Here is a 20,798-nt window from a genome sequence, read left to right as displayed (position 1 = left end):
TTCATCTTTTATCTCTTACCTGTTGTGTTTTGGCTGAGCCTTAATGGATCACAGTCTGAAAAGCGTCTTCTTGGGACACGAAGGGTGATTTTTGATGCAGCCTACATAAGTGTTTGTGACTTGCTGCCCTTGTTGAAGCAAGCTAAGGGGCCTGTCCTGTCTGCAACCCACAGTCCCAACTGTGGCATCATCACCTGTCCGGCTGTCTGTCCCCAAGCTGGGACTTGGCACAGAAACTAGTAGCGAAACTGCCTAAGGAGCACCGGCTATATATTGTGGTGTTAATGGCTGCTGTATTTGGTCTAAGTGTGTTTGTGTGTGTGTGTGTATGTGTGTATATACATATTTAAAACTAGCCTCAAGCCATTAAGCACAGTGTTGCTTTAGGATGTATGTGTCTGCCTAACTTAAAAGCAATTTTTTTTGTAGTTATTACTGATCATATTTAAAATGACACCTATAAACTATGAAACTTGCTAAAACATAAGCACTGATTATTAAAAGAAGTAAAGCACCTCTTATGTAAATATTATTTGGGCTCTAATGATCTACTGATCTAAAGTGTTTTGATTTTTTTTTTTTTAATTACATTTTGGGCTCTCAAAATTTTCATGAGTGCTGAAACTTGCGTAATTCTTGGTAGTGAAAATACCGTCATCATCCGTAGGCAGTGCAAGCTTCCATGCAAATATGTGGGGTGGTATTTCTGTGTTCCCCAGGGGTGCCTGACACAAGCCTTATTCCTGCTCCCTCTTTGTACCCACAAGACTTATTCACAGGCCATTGTGTTTTCTAGAAGTGGAGAAGGATAATGTTTCTAGGGAAGCGAGAAAAGAAAAGCAGTGAGAGCTTCTTTGCGCTGACCAGTCAACTGGATATCGACCACCTGTCTTCACGGGAAAGAAATAGATGGCAGTGAATAAGCGAGAGTCTAGTTTTCCAAGAAGCTCAATGATTTTCCCAAATCAATACAGCTCATCAGGCCTCAGAACAAAGGCTGCAGGGGAGGCGACAGTGATGGAAGTGGCTCTGTGTTCTTTTGTGTATTAAACCATAAGACCCATGGGGAAACAAGGTTTCTTTAGCCAGTGGTTTTTTTGTTGTTGTTCCTTCTTTTTAGAGCTTATTCTATGTATTTTGGGTGGCGAGGGTGGGGAATCCTTTCAGGTTTTTTTTTTTTTTTTAAGATTTCCATAGATTGTATCCTGATGATAAAATGGACTTTTTAAAGAGATAAGCTAGTCAAGTAAGAAAGATCCCGTCTTTAAAAATGTAGATTAGAAACAGCATTTTGCAATTGCTTCTTGGTATTGGTTTAGCGTATTTATTTGGATTAAGGTCTTAGATTTTTTTCTTGTTATTTATGGACGGGCAGATTTTTTTCTTGTTATTTATGGACGGGCTTTAGATGAACCAAAAAGAACTGTCTCAGTGTTCAGATTAACCTGTGGCAAGTAAAGAATCATAAGTCTCCTCCCATAAATGAACCTTGTTCTTAATGTCCTGAAAATAACACCAAACCCTGCGAGGAATGCTGAACTGTCATCGGAGAGGTTATAATTAACATAGATAGAGTGGTGGCAACATTTTCCAGCCCTCGACAGAGAACATTTATCCAAACCAGCAATCTTTAGCCCTTCAGTCCTTTAATCTTTAAGCTCACTGTGCTTTCATAAAGCTGGACGTGAACACCAGAGCAGTGTGTCTCTGGGGTTTATGATGGGGGTGGCAGCACACGAGGGTATAAAGTGTTTCATTGCACTTCCCCTTGTTAGTGCTGCCCTATCTCCCAACTCCATTGCCTCCACTATTTGTTCAGATAAAGCCCAGTGTTCAGGGTGACTAATCGCAGCACTGTGTTCCAGATGGTTTGATTACAGGATGTGGTTAAAGTGGCTCTTCAAACATTCAGCCCAGCAGTAGAGCTCTTTTAAAAAAAAAAAAAAAAAGGAATTTTCTGGCCACGTGACTCTTACTTTTCTGGTCCTGATGCTCTCTGTATCCTTAGCAGAGGTAATAGCAAATAGTCCCTCTTCTCTTTGTTAGGCGCCTCATTGGCAATCCGATTGTGAATTAAAATCCCCCCCAAAGTCTGCTTTCCTGTGTAGCTCAGTTGGTAAAGCATCTGCCTGCAGTGCGGGAGACCTGGGTTCAATTCCTGGGGTCGGGAAGTTCCCTTGAAAAAAGGAAATGGCAACCCACTCCAGGCAGTAGTCTTTTTGCCCGGAGAATCCCATGAACAGAGGAGCCTGGCAGGCTACAGTCGGACGCGACTTAGTGCTATCTTTCTTTCTTTCCAAGAATGATAAACTCCACTTTGATCTTTGAAGAAGACCTATCTATAAGGCTGGAAGCTCTGAAGCCGGAAAAATGAATAAGTGTACTAGACAAGACTTGGCTTTTTAAATAGTACCCGTGTTGGATACAATAAAACCAGCACAACAAAATACGAGAGGGAGGGCATTCAGTACAGAGGAGAGGTGATAAATGTTACCTTGTACAGTAGTCACGCTGTCTAAAAAGAGTTATGTGATATCCTGAATATATGAACTTTATTCTGTACTTAGGAAACAGCATATTGTGACATATTTATTATCACTCATGTTTTCTCCTAGGGGAGAAAAAAACACATATATGCACACACACACATATACATACACACACAGAAGCAAAGAAATGTATAAACTTAAAAAGATGGTGCCATAAACGGGTTCCATTTTGGTATTATTGCAGTGACGTTTCCGTTTCCTGCACAAGCACACACCCTGGTCGTCCAGATGTGGCAGTCTGAATAAGAGGGCCAAGAAACGATGTCAGAGACCAAATTTGGCATTTGCACTGCTTGGCAAAGACTTCTGTCCCAGGGATGAGGCACTTTAAAGACTCTGCAAGAGTCTTTAAATTGTAATATAAACAGAGTTTGGCTGATCCACTGGGAAATCAGGCATTTGCCCAGTTCTTGAGGAAACATCTTCACAAATCACCAGAAACAGTAATTCATAAACCGTATTTATAACATCTTCAGAGCAAAATCTCTCCACAGAGCGTTCCCATCATCTTTAAACTAGTGGAAGACGATGCTTATTGAAAAAGTATGTAATCCTGAAAAGAACACACTGGGTAGTGTCCTTGCCTGGAGAATCCCAGGGACGGGGGAGCCTGGAGGGCTGCCGTCTATGGGGTCGCACAGAGTCGGACACGACTGAAGCGACTCAGCAGCAGCAGCATTCAGATCTAGATTTTCTTCAGTCATCGTGTAGTAGTCTCTGGGAGTTGCATGAACTCCCTCCACGTGCTGGGCACTGTGCCCATGGGTACGGTAGGTGCAGGACACTGCTCCTGTTTTCAAGGAATGGAGTCTGGTTGGAAGAGACAGGCCTCTTGTGTATATGAGTGGAGTAAGTTGTTAAAGGGACCATGTAGTTTAAGTTAAAACAGTCTCAGCAGTATTCAAACAGTAAGAGTTTATTTGCTGCTCATCCAGCGTGGACTGAATTCAGTGTTCCTATTGGATGGGGGCTCTCTTTGTCTTAGGCTCCTGGCTAAAGCAGACTCTACCATCCTCTTGTGACTTTCAGAGTCACCGTGGTCTCTGTCCCAGCCAGCCAGGAAGGTGAAGAAATCAGAGGAATGTGCGTGGGAGATTCTTCTGGGCTAATCCTGGCAGTGGCACCTATCAGTTCATTTGCCTTTTACAGAACTGAGGGACAGGGCCCTATCTAACCCACAGGGAGGCTGAAAAAGCTGCTAGCTGTGGACACAGAGGGAAAGCATGGATTCTGGGGGCCTCCACTGGGGAGAGCGTTTGGATGGAATGCAGTGGGGACCCAGGAGGAAGTAGCCATTTTTTAATGATGTACAAAGTCTTTGTGTCTGGAGAAAATTCATGAAAGAGTGAACGTCAGACTTGGTCTCTGTGTGTTAAGTCACATCAGTAGTGTCGGACTCTTTGCGACCCTGTGAACTGTAGCCAGGCTCCTCTGTCCATGGGATTCTCCTAGAGTGGATTGCCATGCCCTTTTCCAGGGGATCTTCTCAACGTAAGAATCGAACCTGTGTCTTTTATGTCTCTTGCATTGGCAAGTGGGTTCCTTACCACTAGCCCTACCTGGGAAGCCCAGTCTCTGGTTCTAATTTATTAGAAGCCTTAACTTGCTTTGGGAATTTGGGTGAGTCCATCGAAAGTTTTATTTTTTACGCCCACCGCCCCCCGCCCCAGGGCAGTTAAAAATGTGGTATCAAGAATGATTGAAGAAACTCGTTTATGCTGGAGGGAAAAAAAGAGGACAACACGAGGTGAAGGGAGTGTTGACATGGTCATTGTCCTTGTGTGGGTGAAAGGCTGTCAAGGGGACTGTCTCTAGGGTATCAGAAGGCACAGCCAGAACCTAGGTGTTCAAAGACAGATTTTAGTTCAGAATCAGGAGCGTCTTTCTAACAAGATGACTAAAAAATAATGGAACAGTCCTAGATACCAGTGAGAGCTTCTCCAACCCCTATCCCCTGCCCCTTTAGAGTTGAAGCACGAGGGAAAAGGGACCCACAAATATGAGGCCTTGTTCCACCCATTGACCTTTCACCCTTCAGTACCTTGTGACCTATAGGTTTCTACTCTTATCAACTTCCCTTTCCATATCATTAGCTCAGATGCCCAAAGCAAGTCTTGTTTAGTTATCTCTGCTTCGGTTACCTAGAGCAGTCAGATGAGGCCAGGGTTAGGATTACTGGGCTAGGAGCCTGGTTGCCTAAGACTTCTCTCTGAACAGGAACTTTAGGCAGGGCAGTTACTGTGAAAGTCTCATGCTGGGTCTAGTTAAATAAGATGGGTTAAGGGACTTACTTTCTAGTATGGGTAATATGCTAACTATACTTCCACTTCTGGAATAGCAGGTATGCTTATGTTCTGTTTGCAGACTTTTAGAAGTGTAAAGTCTGGATGGAGTTACAGGCAATCTATAGCTGATTCCATAGCACTAAATAGATTCCTGCTGCTGCTGCTGCTGCTAAGTCGCTTCAGTCGTGTCCGACTCTCTGCGACCCCGTAGATGGCAGCCCACCAGCCTCCCCCATCCCTGGGATTCTCAAGGCAAGAACACTGGAGTGGGTTGCCATTGCCTTCTCCAATGCATGAAAGTGAAAAGTGAAAGTGAAGTTGCTCAGTGGTGTCCAACTCCTAGCGATCCATGGACTGCAGCCTACCAGGCTCCTCCATCCATGGGATTTTCCAGGCAAGAGTACTGGAGTGGGGTGCCATTGCCTTCTCCGAAATATATTCCTAGTGTTGTATATACCCTGTAGATGTACAATAAATGCTTAATGGGCCTGACCATCTCTCTGGGATCACTTAACTGCTAAGTGTTGACAAGAGGAGATAATAGAACGCCATGAATGTTGAATCCTTATGGGACCTCAGGGCTCTTTTGGCTTGTAGAGATAGGGAAGGGGCTCATGTTATAGAACGCAGATCACCTTCTTATTTAAGTGTCTTGTAGTGGTAATGCTTTGTGAGGGCGGCAGCTTAGATTGTGCATTAGGATCTAAGACATACCCTTAATACAAGGAAGAAAACTCTATGTGGGAAGCACACCCAAACCACCAATTGCTCTTTTCAGCTTTATTTTTTCTTCACTGGTAGTAATCTTAAGATATTTTTCAAATATAAAGTATTACAGGGCAGGCATTATTAGCATTTTGAGGAAAACCCATGCCCAGTCTGTGGGTGGGAAAAGTGAAAGTGTTAGCTGCTCAGTTGTGTCCAACTCGTTGGGACTCCGTGGACTGTAGCCCAACCAGGTTCCTCTGTCTATGGGATTCTCCAGGCAAGAATAGTGGAGTTGTAGCCATTCCCTTCTCCAGGGGATCTTTCCAACCCAGGGATTGAACCCAGGTCTCCTGCATTGCAGGCAGATTGTTTACATCTGAGCCACCAAAGAAGCCCTATGTGGGTAGGAAGGGAAGATGATCAATCTAGTGGGATACTTGAGATGAGAAAGATGGAAAGGACTTGTACAGTGTCCCCAGCACCTGACAAATTGGCAAGATGTTTGAAAGAATAAATGTGCAGTAAAAATTAATTCTTTTGGAATAAATGTACATTTATTTTTAGTTTATGTGAGAAAAATAACCATACCCAGATTTCTAAAATTTGAACTTTTAAAAGGACTCTTTTTCACAAAAGTATAGTCTGTTTTGTATCACCACGGGTTAGAAAGTGTTCAAGATGTGGTGACTTCAAAAAGATAAGTCCTTTATATGCTTTTTTAGAGCTCAACACTACCTATGTACTTGGCCGCTCACAATAGGATGTTGTCTGAACATAGACTTCCTGACAAAGAAACAGTACGCTTTGTAGTTTATATGAGAAGCGTTCCTTAAGCCCTCATTCCCATGCAGAGCAGATTGGGCTGCATAAACATGTGCATGCCTGTATTCCGCACATGAATTCTAGGCTGACATAAATATTCCATGACATTGTGAAGTGGATTGTGCATATAAGGGAAAAGTAGACCAAACACACGCATTTAATTAGAGAAACTATTCAGATCTTCCTGGGATTAGAGCATTTATTTGAGCATCTTTTAAAATATGGAGGGATTCTAGGAAAATTAGCCTAACTTATTGAGGCCCTTTTAGGTTGAAAATGGACATTTTTTAAAAAGAATTTTATTCCCACCAAGTGCTAATAATGGTGATTGTTACTTGTACTTAGATAAGTGTGGCGTCTAGAAATAGTATCAGGCGATGGGAATAGTTTTGCAGTGTGGAAGTTGTTTCGCCTCTGATAGCTTCACCCGATAACCCCACATACTCAGTGATTAACTGCTGCATATTGGGGTCCCGTCCTCTCCGGCTCCCAGGTTTCCCTTTGTCCTGTTCCAAGACCAGGAATTCGATGCTGAGGGTGGTGTGCAGGCTGGTGTGCTTCGTGGAGCATCTCTGCGTGGGTCGTGGTGGGAAACTCAGCGCGGTCACGTGGACAGTAGCCTTTCATCACACGGACCAGCCCGCATTGATTTATGGAGCTGGGCAGCCCGCTGTCCCCAAGAGAACCCCGGCTTGGGGAGCGTGCCCCGGCCTCGTGGACGGTCCACCGCTGCGGCAGCCGGGCCGCCTCCTCTTCCCCTGGCGATACTTCTTTATCCCCAGCCTTTGCTCCGGGCGGCCGCCCTTGGCTCAGCCAATCAGACGCTGGCGTTCCCAGCAGGCGCCGGCCAATCCACGGCCAGCATTTGCTGGAAACGCGAAACCCTTAGGGGAAAAGCAATAACAAAAGCCTTTCACTGCAGACAAATGTTAAGTGTCTGTGCAGACTTTTCCTGTTTTTAATTTTATTACTGTAAGAATGGAGGGTTTGTTGTTTCTTTCATGTTTCCTTTCAAGCAATTTTAATTATACATTTGTGCTACATCAGGGACTCAGGAACGCAGTGATTCAGCCTATTGCATCTAAAGCTAAAATGCAGTAACCTTCTGGCAATACAGATATATTCCTGCACTGTAAATATAGCTGACATGCTAAAGAATTTTAAGCAGCTGCAAAGGTCTTTGACACCACACACAGTGCCCCAGAGAGCAGATGATGAGAAAAGCAGTCTTCCCCTTCGCCTTGTCTCCACCCCCTCCCTTTTCCTGAAGGGTTGTGCTCATAAAGAATCCTTTCCTCCAATTGTTCTGTCTTGTGCACATTTTTACCAAATGCCTAATTACCATTGACTCTCATCTCAATAAGCATTTTTATACTCAATGACTTGAGTGTGGTTTTTTTTTTTTCCTGTGAAGGAATTAGAATGGAATCAACTATGATTTGAGGAAATGCTTACTTTCCTTCATGTAATTCCCCCGCCTCCCACCACCTCCATTGATACAGTGAGTAAATTCAGCTGTCACCTAAGTAATAGTAACACAGACCATATGGGAAACAATTTTTAAATCTCTTTTTGGGACTTTTGAAAGAAATCCTTTCTTCCCCACTACTTGAGTCCCAACTATCCAAACATTTTACCTGCTATTAAAGACATTCCCAAGGAAATGAGTCTTACCTTGAGAGGTGTCCCTTACCACAAAGGAGTTCAATACAAGTTCTCTGCAGAATTCAAATGGCAGTGAGCAAGTGTGTAAACCAGCTAGAAATAGACTTTGAGTATTGTCTCTTGGTGTTTCCAAGGAAGAAGGAAGACTGGTGGTTTATAGAAACTAAGACACACTTACTTTATTTCTTTACCCTAATAGTTTATATATGTCTCAAAAGCAAAATCTACCTCCTTTTAATGTGTGCTTTTAAAGAAATGAGTTTTTTTTTTTTTTTTTTTTTTTAAGGCACTTGTCCTCTGGAGAAATAAAGAGGATGTTATATTTTGTTTCCCTCTGACATTTGGTATACTAAGTGCACTTAAGTTAGTAATTCACAGATGCAGTGCTAAATTAAATTGTCTGCAGAGCAGTTGGGAAAAGCAGAATGGCTTGCAGGAAACAAGTGTGTTGGTTTTGAGGGTTTGTTTTTTTTTTTTTTCCTTATCCTCCGTGGCAAATGCTTACTAAAGTTGATTCTAAAGATAACCCCAAGAGCAAACCTATTGTGTACATACATTTTCTTAAGAGGGCTATTTTAGGAGTCCTTAATATGAAACAAGACCAAACAGTGAAATAGATACCATACTAAGGCTAATTCTTGTCTCACAAAGCCAGAGAGGAGAGGATTAGGAAAAATAAATCATAGCTGATTGTCTCCTATCTGAACTCCAAGCTCCCTCTTGCATGCACATCATTTTTTTCCCTAAATAAAAATCACCATTATTTTATTTTGTTGAATTGGAAACAAAACCGATTCCTTTCAGTCACTTTCTGTTTTAAGCACTGGTAACTGGCGCTTAGTTTTTGTTGGCTGCTTGCCAAACGAAAGCAATTATGTGTAATAATAGAAAAATTAAGAGGTGAGTGTTGCTGTTTTACAGCAGGACATGGCAAAAACCATTTCCTTCTGTCAGCAGTATCTTGATTACCCTCTCACACACAGCCTTACCCTTTTGTACCACACAAGTATGCTCATGAACACACGCGCACACACACACACACACACAATTTCCTGTGGGTTTTTGCTTGAGGTCACTGAAACCAGAAAGAGGAAGAATGCAAACCACAGCTTTTGAAAGCAAATGAGAATAGAGCTCTGCTGGTAAAAAGAAGAGTAATAATAAATGAACTGGAAATAGGGTAATTTGTGCTAACCTTGGTCCTTCTTCACTCCCCACTCCTGCAGGTGTCCTAGTGGTCAATGTCACGTGGAGGAACAAGACTTACGTAGGGACCTTACTGGACTGCACCAAGCACGACTGGGCCCCTCCCAGGTAGGCACAGGGCCTTTGATTTCAGCCTCTGTCTTTCTCTCCTCCTCCCTCGTCTTCCCCTCTCCTTCTCTGTGCAAGGAAACTACAGAGAGAGACTAATAATACTTGAAAGGCAGGTTGTAATTGAAACCAAGCAAAAGAGCAATGAGCAATTCAGGGTTGAACACAATAAAATGCAGATGCCACATTGCTTGTTTTTAGGGTGATCGCTACTTCCTGCCCCTCCTCTATCTCCTTTGTTTTCTTTTTGTCAACACGGGAATTTGAACTGCATTGGAAGCTTAGCTAGCTGAGCTGGTTTTCTGAGGAAGAACATAAGCCATTGGTAGCCTGATCTGTCCTAGGTATTGAAATTGTCAGTGGAAGAATTGGGTGTCTTTTCCTCATCTGGGCCCAGCCGTCAAGCTGCTGGGGTGTTGACTGCTCTTTACCACATTGCATGCCTCATGATTTCACCTGGCTCCTTTGGAAATGCCCATTTTGACGGCTGTTACTTGCTTCCCTAGGTTCTGCGAGTCACCAACCAGCGACCTGGAGATGAGAGGGGGCCGAGGCCGAGGGAAAAGGGCGAGGTCTACCGCAGCTGCCCCGGGCTCGGAGGCCAGCTTCACAGAGTCCAGAGGGCTGCAGAACAAGAACAGAGGCGGGGCCAATGGGAAGGGGAGGCGGGGCAGCCTCAACGCCAGCGGGCGGAGGACACCCCCGAATTGTGCTGCTGAGGACATCAAAGCCAGCCCCTCCTCCACCAACAAAAGGAAAAACAAGCCTCCGATGGAGCTAGACCTGAACTCCAGCTCCGAGGACAGTAAGCCCGGGAAGCGTGTCCGCACAAATTCCAGAAGCACTCCCACCACCCCTCAAGGGAAACCAGAGACGACTTTTTTGGACCAGGGCTGTTCTTCTCCCGTGTTGATTGATTGTCCCCACCCAAACTGCAACAAAAAGTACAAGCACATCAACGGCCTCAGGTACCACCAGGCTCATGCCCACTTAGACCCAGAGAACAAGCTGGAGTTCGAACCAGATAGTGAGGACAAGATCTCAGACTGCGAGGAGGCCTTGAGCAATGTGGCGCTGGAATGCAGCGAGCCAAGCACAAGTGTATCAACTTACGAGCAGGTGAAGGCGCCAGTGTCCCCTGGCTCAGGGAACCCCCCCGGCACCCCCAAGGGAAAGAGAGAGCTCCTGAGCAATGGCCCAGGTTCTGTTATTGGAGCGAAGGCTGGGAAGAATTCTGGCAAAAAGAAGGGTCTTAACAATGACCTCAATAATCTTCCAGTCATCTCCAACATGACAGCCACCTTAGACAGCTGCTCAGCAGTGGATGGCAGTTTGACTGTGGAAATGCCCAAACTGGAAGCAGAAGGATTAATTGACAAGAAAACCTTGGGAGAGAAAGAAAAGGGCAAAAAAGCCAACAATTGCAAAATGGACAAAAACCTCTCTAAACTTAAAACTGCCCGGCCCATTGCTCCTGCCCCGGCTCCCACACCCCCGCAGCTAATCGCTATTCCCACTGCAGCCTTTCCAAGCACCACTACGGGGACCATACCCGGACTGACCACAGTTGTTCAGGCCACACCAAAGAGTCCTCCGTTAAAACCCATTCAGCCAAAGCCCACAATTATGGGGGAGCCCATCACCGTGAACCCAGCCCTCGTGTCACTCAAGGACAAAAAGAAAAAGGAGAAGCGAAAGCTGAAGGACAAAGAAGGGAAAGAGACGGGGAGCCCGAAAATGGATGCAAAGCTGGGCAAACTCGAGGATGCCAAGGGGACTGGGAAAGATTTATCCGGACATTTTTTAAAGGACCATCTCAGCAAGAATGAAGGGCTGGCAAATGGACTGTCCGAGTCTCAAGAGAGTCGGATGGCTAGTATCAAAGCCGAGGCTGATAAGGTTTACACTTTTACAGACAACGCTCCCAGCCCTTCCATCGGGAGTGCCTCAAGGATGGAGTGCAGCACTTTGGTGAATGGACAGGCGCCCATGGCCCCGCTGCACGTGCTGACCCAGAACGGGGCCGAGAGTTCTGCGGCCAAGACGAGCAGCCCCGCCTACTCAGACATCTCCGATGCTGCTGATGACGGTGGTTCTGACAGCAGGTCAGAGGGCGTGAGGTCGAAGACCAGTTCCCCATCAGATATACTCTCTAGTAAGGATGGCTCTGTGAAAGGACATTCTTCAACGACAGCACAGTCATCTCAGATGAAAGAGTCCCACTCTCCCTATTACCATGGCTACGATCCTTATTATTCTCCCAGTTACATGCACCCTGGGCAAATGGGCGCCTCTGTAGCTGGGAATGGCGGGAGCACACAGGGAATGAAGATCAAGAAGGAGTCTGAGGAAGAGGCGGATAAGAAAGACAAAGCAGAGCAGCTCGAGGCTAAGAAAGTGGACCATAACCCTGCATCCTTACAGCCTCAGCACCAGTCGGTGATCACCCAGAGACACCCGGCCCTGGCTCAGTCACTGTTTTACGGCCAGTATGCCTACGGGCTCTATATGGACCAGAAGTCTCTGATGGCCACCAGCCCTGCCTATAGGCAGCAGTATGAGAAGTACTATGAGGACCAGAGGCTGGCAGAGCAGAAAATGGCCCAAACTGGGAGAGGAGACTGTGAAAGGAAAAACGAACTCCCTTTGAAAGAGCTGGGCAAGGAGGACAGTAAACAGAAAAACATGCCATCGGCCACAGTCTCAAAAGCTCCCTCTACTCCAGAGCCTAACAAAAACCATTCTAAACTAGGGCCGTCAGTGCCTAATAAAACTGAGGAGACAGGTAAATCGCAGCTTCTCTCCAGTCACCAGCAGCAGCTTCAGGCCGACAGCTTCAAAGCTAAGCAGATGGAAAACCACCAGCTTATTAAGGAGGCTGTAGAAATGAAATCTGTCATGGACTCTATGAAGCAGACAGGTGTAGACCCAACCTCGAGATTTAAACAAGTAAGATTGGGGAGCGTGGCCCCCATAGGGAGAGAGCAGCCTGAGACTTGTACATGGCTGGTCTTGATCTGGTTAGACTTCTTCACAGGAAATCAACCAAGGGTTCCTTAGGCTGGATTTCTCTTCTCTTGAAAAGTGTTTTAAGTGATTCTCTCAGGATTTCTTGTGTACCTCTGAAATGTACATTGCTCACTATTTCCTTGTCATGTTGTGTAGTAAAAAGAATCTTGGCTATGTGCTTTGCAGATTCATGTTCCCTGCCACTGACTGACTCTGATGAAGTCCCTTATTGTCTTACTGAGTCCAGAGTGAGGGAATTCTACCCTGTGGTGGCTGAGGTCCCTCTAACTCCAAGATTCTGAGTCTGAGAACTCAAATAATTTGTTCTTTTACATTTCCAAATTTATTTTGGCATCTTCTGGGGATATTAAGACAGGGTCCTTAAATTCACATTTCCTACTTATCTTTTTTATGAAACTTGGAGTGTCTTGAGGCGTCTAGACTTCTGTTTTTTGCGCTACATGAAGGGCCTCAAAGCAGGGTTCAGTGCCTCTCGCTTGTGAGGAGTGAGGAGCTAGGGGGATGGGCCTCGGGCAGTCATCCCAGAGCCCCGCGGTCGGCCAGCTTGAGGTGAAATGTGCCGACACCTGAAAATCGGTCACCGTGAAACCACACATGTGCTAGCATTTTCTGTCACGATTCAGACATCCTGACTCAACTGTAGTCCCAGAAGTATTAATTCTGGTATTTCCCGGCACCCCAGCCCTCACTTAGAGGGGGCATATAGAGGTCCGCAGTGAACCAGAGCAACAGAATCCTTTCTTCATGCTTTTCTGCCCCTAAGCACCCAGTGGGTTTGTAGCGTGAATGGGATGGGTTGCAGGGGAGCCACAAAGGTCATTTTAAAGGCCCTCAGTTTCTCCGCTTCTGGAGTCGAATCAGGCTGTGACACCATAGGGCTGCATTAGAACTGTGCAATTGGAGGGGCGGGGGGTGCATGTTATGGATGCCTTTGTTTACTATAGTAAAGCCATAATGTGTGGTGTTCATTTTTAATTTTGTTTGGATTAATGAACCGATCTGGTTTCTATTCAGCCTTGGCTACAGTAGATGAAGAAAGTGTATTAGGAAACCAAGAGTTTCCCCCTCTAAATGATGTTAATTGATACAATTACTTAAGCTATATTAAAACTTAAACAGTAGGTAAAACTTAATATTATCAGCTTGAGTTTTTTATATTCTTTTTACCTATGTAAGATAGGAGGGAAAAACGAGAGTTAGATTGAGTATGTCTGAGGGTGTTATTTAATGTTAAGAATTAACATTAACACCCCAGCTCTGAATTCCAGCCAAGCTAAGTTTTGAAGCCCAGCTCCACAAACTGGGCAGCATTGTGACCCTGATATTACTTGAGCTTTAAGAGCTTTGCTTTTGTCTTCTGTAAAAGAGATTATTAATCATGCCAGCCTTAGACATCATTCCTTCGTAAGAGGAGGCAGTAAAGCTCACAGTGTAAGCGTATAAATAAATGTTACCTCAGTATTAGAAGTAATAGTGCTTTCATGGTGATGAATGAGTTTTTCTTAAAAATGTTAATTTTATTTTAATAAGTCTTTTTTCCAAAACCAGGATCCAGATACAAGGACATGGCATCATTATGTATACCAACCCAAATACTTGGATCCACAAAAGTCAGAAGAACTTGATAGAGAAAAGAAATTAAAAGAGGATAGTCCCAGAAAAACCCCCAACAAAGAGAGTGGTGTGCCCAGCCTTCCTGTATCATTAACAAGCATCAAAGAGGAGCCCAAAGAGGCCAAACGTCCTGATTCTCAGTCCTTGGATGAGGGCAAACTGAAAAACGATGATCGGAAGACTCCCGTGAACTGGAAGGACTCTCGGGGAACCAGAGTGGCTGTCTCCTCACCCATGAGTCAGCATCAGTCCTACATACAGTACTTGCATGCTTATCCTTACCCGCAGATGTATGACCCCAGCCACCCTGCATACCGGGCTGTTTCTCCCGTCCTAATGCACAGTTACCCTGGTACGTGTCATGGGTTCTCACTGTATTGGAGGGAAGAGGCTGTGTTCAAGTACTAGCTGTTTTAAAACTCTGGATAAATTAGAGGCTTCAAGAGTGACATTGTGTGGCTTGTTTTTAATGCTATTTAAAGACGTCCCTAAGGTGAAATGGAATTAATGGCAGATTTGTTTTTAGATGAAATGTCAAACTAGCTGTAGTTTCCATAGGATCTGATGGTCTGCTGTAGCTATGAGACTGACAGATATTTTATTGCCTAGGAATACATTCTGAACACTTACTGTCATAATCATTACAGTTATTGTTCTTTTGTCTTAATTGCACATGTAAACAGATGAAATGGCTGTAAGCTCGTTCTCTTTTAGAACCTCTGATCATCAGGATGGGTTAACTGGGAGAAGAGAATCGGAGAACCTCGATACAGTTTAAAGACGATATAGCGCATTCTTAATGGAATATTCCCTATTTTAAGATCTCCGACTCTTATCCCAAATTCATGTAACCCAAATGGTTTGTTGTTTTTGTTTAAAGATGTCGTTCGTAACTTGATGTGGCATTTGTTGTATGTCTGCAGGGGCCTATCTCTCTCCAGGATTTCATTATCCTGTTTATGGGAAGATGTCAGGGAGAGAAGAGGCAGAGAAAGTCAATACCAGCCCTAGCATCAACACGAAAACAGCCACTGAATCGAAAGCACTGGATTTGCTCCAGCAGCATGCCAACCAATACCGCAGCAAGTCTCCTGCTGTAAGCTTCCTTTTGTTGTCACTTAAAAGCACTGTGTTTTAAGGGGAAAGGGGACAAGCGAGAGAACAGTCTTGAAATATAAATGGCTTTGGAACCCAGCTGTGATTTAAGAATGCTGTTTTGTTTTGTGTTGTTTCCTAATAAGGAAAGAATGGCACGTTTAAAATAAGATGCTTTCACACACGAGGGGAAAAAATGTTAAAGCATGTATGGTAGTAGCAGCCTCTTCTGTTGGAAAATCTGTTACCTTGCTTACCCAGGAGGATGCTAGTCAGCCAGACATTGAAATTCATAGGAACCAACCTTCGGTGCAGAATACTTCTGATGCACTCATGTGCTGCTGAGCCGCTTGGCTAAAGAGTGTTGACTGCATCCATTGTGCTTCGACATTGACTCCTCCACACATCCCTGTAACTCTGCTAAGGTGATTCAGACATATGTCTTTGTGAAAGATGGCTCTGCTTCCCTACCCCCTGCAAAGAAAGTCCCAGAGACTATTGGGAAGAGAGAAAATACAAAGGATGTGGTAGTTTGGGTCTAGAAAAAAGAAGGTTGGAAAGATTAAATATAGGCTTTGTGATGTGTATCTGCGTGTGTCCTGAAACTCAAAAGAAGCTTAAAAGAAAATGATTTATGCATCTTTTAACTGTGAGCACTCCTAGTATAAAGTTTTTTTTTCAAGTAAGAAAAAGAGCTTTAGTGAAAGGCTGATTAAGTTCAAATGAGTAAAAAATGTCTCAGAAACACAGGATCCTCAGTCAAATTATGATTTTAGAGGACTGGAACTTCTCTGAGTGTTCAAAGATGGAAAGATTTTGGAATTCTTCCAGAGGCACAGGGCAATGGTTTCATGCGCTTGATATTGATGTAATATATAATATTAGGATGTATGTTCTCAATGGAGCTCAATATAAAGATAGGTTTAAAATTGTGAGATACATTCTCCTCAGAAAATGTAGTTAAAATAGAATAGTCATCAGAAAACTTGACCTTAAAGAAGTCTCTGCAACACCTTCTTCTCCTTCATCCCTATGTGAAACTTGTTTTTAGAAAGAAATTGGGTCAATTCTAAACCTGCAATTATGAATGGGAATAGAGAAGTCCTCTTATTTCACTCATTTGAGGAAAATGTTGATATTGCTTTGGCTCAGAGCAGGACTATAGTGTTGGCTTCATTCCAGTTGAAATGCATGTCTTTTGAAATGATTTACCATTAATAAAGAATTTCTAAGAGTCTGTGTATTTACTTGTTTAATATTAGGAGTACCCACTGCTGAAGGGACCAAGGAGGTTTACTACGCCCCTCCAAATTGTTGCTCAAAGGATTAAGGGGGGGAATCTCTGTCTTTTCTTTTGCAGCCTGTGGAAAAGGCCTCAGCTGAGCGGGAGCGGGAAGCTGAGAGGGAGCGGGACCGCCACTCCCCCTTTGGCCAGCGGCACCTGCATACTCACCACCACACCCACGTGGGCATGGGGTACCCACTCATCCCTGGGCAGTACGACCCTTTCCAAGGTCAGCAGCTCCATTCTCCTTGTGCCTTTATTCATCCTGCTTTGAAAAAACAGTTTCCAAAACTGCCTTTCTCTTCAAATGAAAAGGTTGAGCTTTGAGTTAATTAGCTCTGGGGTGGAATTTTAACACTTCTTTCCTGGTATATCCTTGGGACACAGCTAAGGGTATTCCCACATCTCTGTGTGTTTTGATGAGACGTGAAGTGGCTACCACTTAATAATTGTCACTTATTGATGTTATTGGTGGTGGGCAGTGTCTGGGGCACCAGATATAACAATCAGAAGATCAGATAGCTGCTTCAGGAAAAGTGTAGAAGACAGGGAGGGATGGTGGGAGGCTTTGGTGAAATGACTTCCCTTGATCTCTTCAGGCCTCCAAGTTGCTCCTTTTCCCAAGGAAGTAAAGGGAGTCATGCGGTCAGGGTCAACACTCTTTATAACCTAATCCTGAGACTTCCAGCCCTTTGCTATTGAAACCTGGAGTAAAGAGGAGAAACATTTTTAAAAGCCATAGCACTGACATGAGGAACCACAGACAGTTCGTGGTGTTTTAGCAGATTGTCCTAGCTCTGTCAGCTCATGGCCTGGGCAGGGAGGGGCAATATCTTTACCAGTAGAGCACTTGCTAAGACCTTAGTAACAGAATACCATAGTCTTTATGGCTTTAAACGACAGAAATGTATTTCCTCATAGTTCTGGAGGCTGATAGTCTGATACCAGGGTGCCAGCATGGTTGATTTCTGGTGAGAGAGCTCTCCTCTTGGCTTGTAGATGGTCACCATCTTGCTTATGTGTTCCTGTGACTTCTTGGGGGACCAGGAGGTGGGGGGAAGAGAGTTACTATCTCTTCTTAAGGGACACTAATCCTTCAAGATCAGCGCCTTACCCCTAGGACCTCATTTAACCTTAATTACTTCCTGTATAGGTCCAAATACAGTCACTTTGGGGGTTAAGGCTTCCACGTAGGAATTTTGAAAGGGCACAGATTGAACTGTGGACAAGTATCTGTTTGCCAGGTTCCTTCTTACTCTGCTGTCTGAATACGAGATAATACATTTGAAGGTATTTCCAAAAGTAGGAAGTGCTGTCCAAATGTGAAAGGGTCATTTTAATTTATTCATTCCATGTTACTTGGTGTCAAATAGTGGTGTTAAAGAAACCATAGAGAACATAGAAGGAGTCATTTCCTCAGGGTTTACTTTTATTTCCTCTATCTTTTTTCCATGATTGTTTTCTATAGAATTTAAAAGAATTTCCTATTAGGCAACTTCATGCCATTTGGATCTATTATATTCTCTTACTGCTCCCCTGCTCTTGCAGGGTGAAAGTTAAGACTGTTTCTAAGTTCAATTCAGTGATTCCATGTACCTTATGGGATGCATTGTGTTCAGTCACTGGGGAAAACGTTAAAGTGATAAAAGTTATTATGAAAGTATTGTATTCTAAGCAAATAGCGTGGCACTCCTATAATTCACTGTGACTTTTGATTCCTGTTGTTACCTGGTACCTATTATTTCTCCTGGGCTTCCTATTCAGAAATGCGTGCAAACCATTTAGCACCATGCAGAGCCAGAGAGATGGAATGCTGTATTCTCTTTGAATAGCTATTAAGAAAACCACAGAGTATTCAGTGAAGAGATGGATTCTGGTTAGACTGAGCAGTTTGTATTCTGTCCTTGCTACATGAAACATTTCGTGTGTGTGTGTGTGTGTGTGTGTGTGTGTGTGTTTACAAAGGCCAGATTGCTACTCCCTGGTCCGCAACCTTTCACCATTGGACCTGCATCTACTCTTAACCTTTCTGAAAGTCACGGAAACCCTGCATTTTTCCCCCATTAGGCCTGACCTCTGCTGCCCTCGTTGCCTCTCAGCAGGTGGCTGCACAGGCATCTGCATCGGGAATGTTTCCTGCACAAAGAAGGTGCGTATTTGGAATCAGCTTTCTAGATAGAGATGTCGTAATGGGTGGGAGGAAACAAGTGTAGGCTTTTTAGACCAAAACCTTAGCTCCTAAGGGTTTGATATTGTTGTAGTGAATGTACTTACTATGTCACCGTATTTCAGATGCAGCTTCTATACTGTGAACCTCATTTTTATAGCTGTAATGTACATTAGTAATTAACTGATCTGTTTCTTTAACAGTTCTTAAGTTGTCTTCAATGCTTGTTAAAACAATTCACTCTAACTCCCTTTGTTTTATTTTGTTTAAAAATGAAGTTGCAACTGAAGGAATTTACTGTCATAGTGCTAAAGTGATGTTTCTTCTTAGATATTTTCAGTTACTGCTCAAGTTGTTTTAAAAAGGAAAATAATTTATTTTTCACGTTGTATATCATTACCCTTGTGTTCATTCACTTTCTCTGGGATTGAATTCCTTGAATTGAACAGAATTAAAATAAGTCTGTTGGTCTTACAGTTTTCTTATTCTCAGTGTCAAATGTGGATGGAACATTTGCTAAGGTTTTCTTTTCTTTTGCAGAGAATAACAAGATTGGAAATGTACGTTGTCATGTGACTGGATCACATGGGGAAGCGCTTATACAGACATCAGTTCCATGGTGTTAATTTGAAATGCCTTAATGGCAGGCAAAAACCAGTCATTTCATTTTTGTAAATTACAGATTTTATCACAGAGTAACAAATGTTGCTGTAATTAAACTTCTGTTTTATATATATATACGTATACATATGTATATATACATATATATATATATATATATTCTTTACTTTTTGTATCAGTAACCAGGCTCGCACACACAGGGTCTGCTGCCAAGTCGCAAACCACTCAGTAAAGGAGATAAAAATGTATTTGTCAAGTTGGAAAGTGTTAGCCTCAGAAGGCTGCTTACTTTCTTTTTTTTTTTTTTTTTGCTTTTCAATTGTAAATAAATAATGTTATGTATCAGTGTGCCTGAACCTTGCATATCCTTCATATAATTCCCATGAACCCCTCAGAAAGGCTAACTGTGATGATGACACTTTGGTACAATTTAGATGTCTATATGGTGGCTCCTGTTAAGATGCATCAGTGTAAAATGTTCCTGTAGTCACTGTTTGTACTTGTGTATTGTGGAGAAAATACTTTTGGAAGGCATGGGGTTGCCAGTACCACAAAAACTGTGTTGTATATAATGTAAAGATTAAAGTGGGGAAATAATGAGCATCTGTGAATAATGAGGTGTCATTTTTGATAATCTTGAATGGCAAATAACCCAATAGCCTGCATACCAGAGACATCTGTGATTGTTCTATTACTTGAATAGTCCTGCAGTTTTTTGTTTTTTTGTTTTTTTAATGTTTACAATTATCCAGTTTTAGAAGAGAGAGACTTTAACGCCATTGCCTGGTTACTTGTTTTATGCTGTAATCTAGTTTATTTTATGTAAAATGTATATTGAATGCTTTCCTTTTTTATACCTGCCTTAAATAATTTGGCAATCAGAATTAAAAAGGTTTTTTTTTATATATATATATAATGGCGTCTTGTCTGTCTCATATTATTTCTAGCTGGCTGATAATAATTCTTATTTTCAAAGAACAGTTCCTTAATATCTATGAAGGTCCAGTGTGTTAAGATATAGTACAGAGATATTAACTTTTCTTATATGATACCCAAGTTTAACAGCCAAATAGTGGATTTAATTCAGTGCATATATGTATCTTTATTGGGTATTTACTTTAAACATGAAATGTAGTATCACTACAGATTTCAGGTTTATGTGGTATGGAATGATAATTCCAAAGATGTTAGTCTTGTGGATATGTGCACAGTAGGTATAATGTATGAAAAGTTAGTCAGCTAGCCATTTGATTGACTTGTCATTAGATTGTTTTACTGGCATACATTATGCTGAATATACAGAATTAACTGCTTCCTCACTTTTTTTCCTTTCTTTGCTTCCCTCCTTCCCTTTCTCTCTTCCTTCTCAGCAAATTCTGTCTGAGCACCTACCTTATCCCAGGCACTGTACAGGTGCTGGGTTACAGCCATGAACAAAATTCCTGTTTGCACTTTCTAGTAGGTCTGGGTAAGCATAATAAAGTATGTAAGTAATATGCGGAGTATGTTAGATGGTTGATAAATGCCCTGGAGAAAAACAAAGTCTGGAAGTGGGCATGAGGGATTTGTGGGTGTTTACAAATAGAGTGATCGGGAAAATCTCTCTCAAGGAGATGAGGAAGCAGCCATGTGCATCTCTGGGG

General features: G+C 43.0%; 1 protein-coding gene across 3 annotated transcripts in view; it reads left to right on the top strand.

Annotated features, from left to right (window-relative positions):
• ZNF608 (zinc finger protein 608) overlaps positions 1-20,068 on the top strand; it is a 108,755-nt gene extending 88,687 nt beyond the window's left edge. For 2 of the 3 annotated variants that reach the window (XM_027547000.1, XM_027546997.1), the window contains 7 exons: positions 9,256-9,343; positions 9,850-12,292; positions 13,922-14,339; positions 14,911-15,083; positions 16,443-16,596; positions 18,435-18,516; positions 19,075-20,068. In XM_027547000.1, the coding sequence (XP_027402801.1) occupies positions 9,256-9,343; positions 9,850-12,292; positions 13,922-14,339; positions 14,911-15,083; positions 16,443-16,596; positions 18,435-18,516; positions 19,075-19,081 (3,365 nt within the window). In that variant the 3' untranslated portion in view covers positions 19,082-20,068. The remainder of the gene's footprint in view (positions 1-9,255; positions 9,344-9,849; positions 12,293-13,921; positions 14,340-14,910; positions 15,084-16,442; positions 16,597-18,434; positions 18,517-19,074) is intronic. The other variant, XM_027546999.1, reaches the window with a different exon arrangement.
• Positions 20,069-20,798: the final 730 nt, after the last annotated feature.

This window comes from Bos indicus x Bos taurus, chromosome 7 (assembly GCF_003369695.1).
Source record: "Bos indicus x Bos taurus breed Angus x Brahman F1 hybrid chromosome 7, Bos_hybrid_MaternalHap_v2.0, whole genome shotgun sequence".
Taxonomy (NCBI): Eukaryota; Metazoa; Chordata; class Mammalia; order Artiodactyla; family Bovidae; genus Bos; species Bos indicus x Bos taurus.
Note: the sequence above shows the minus strand (reverse complement) of the source record. Positions and strands in the feature narration are given on the sequence as shown.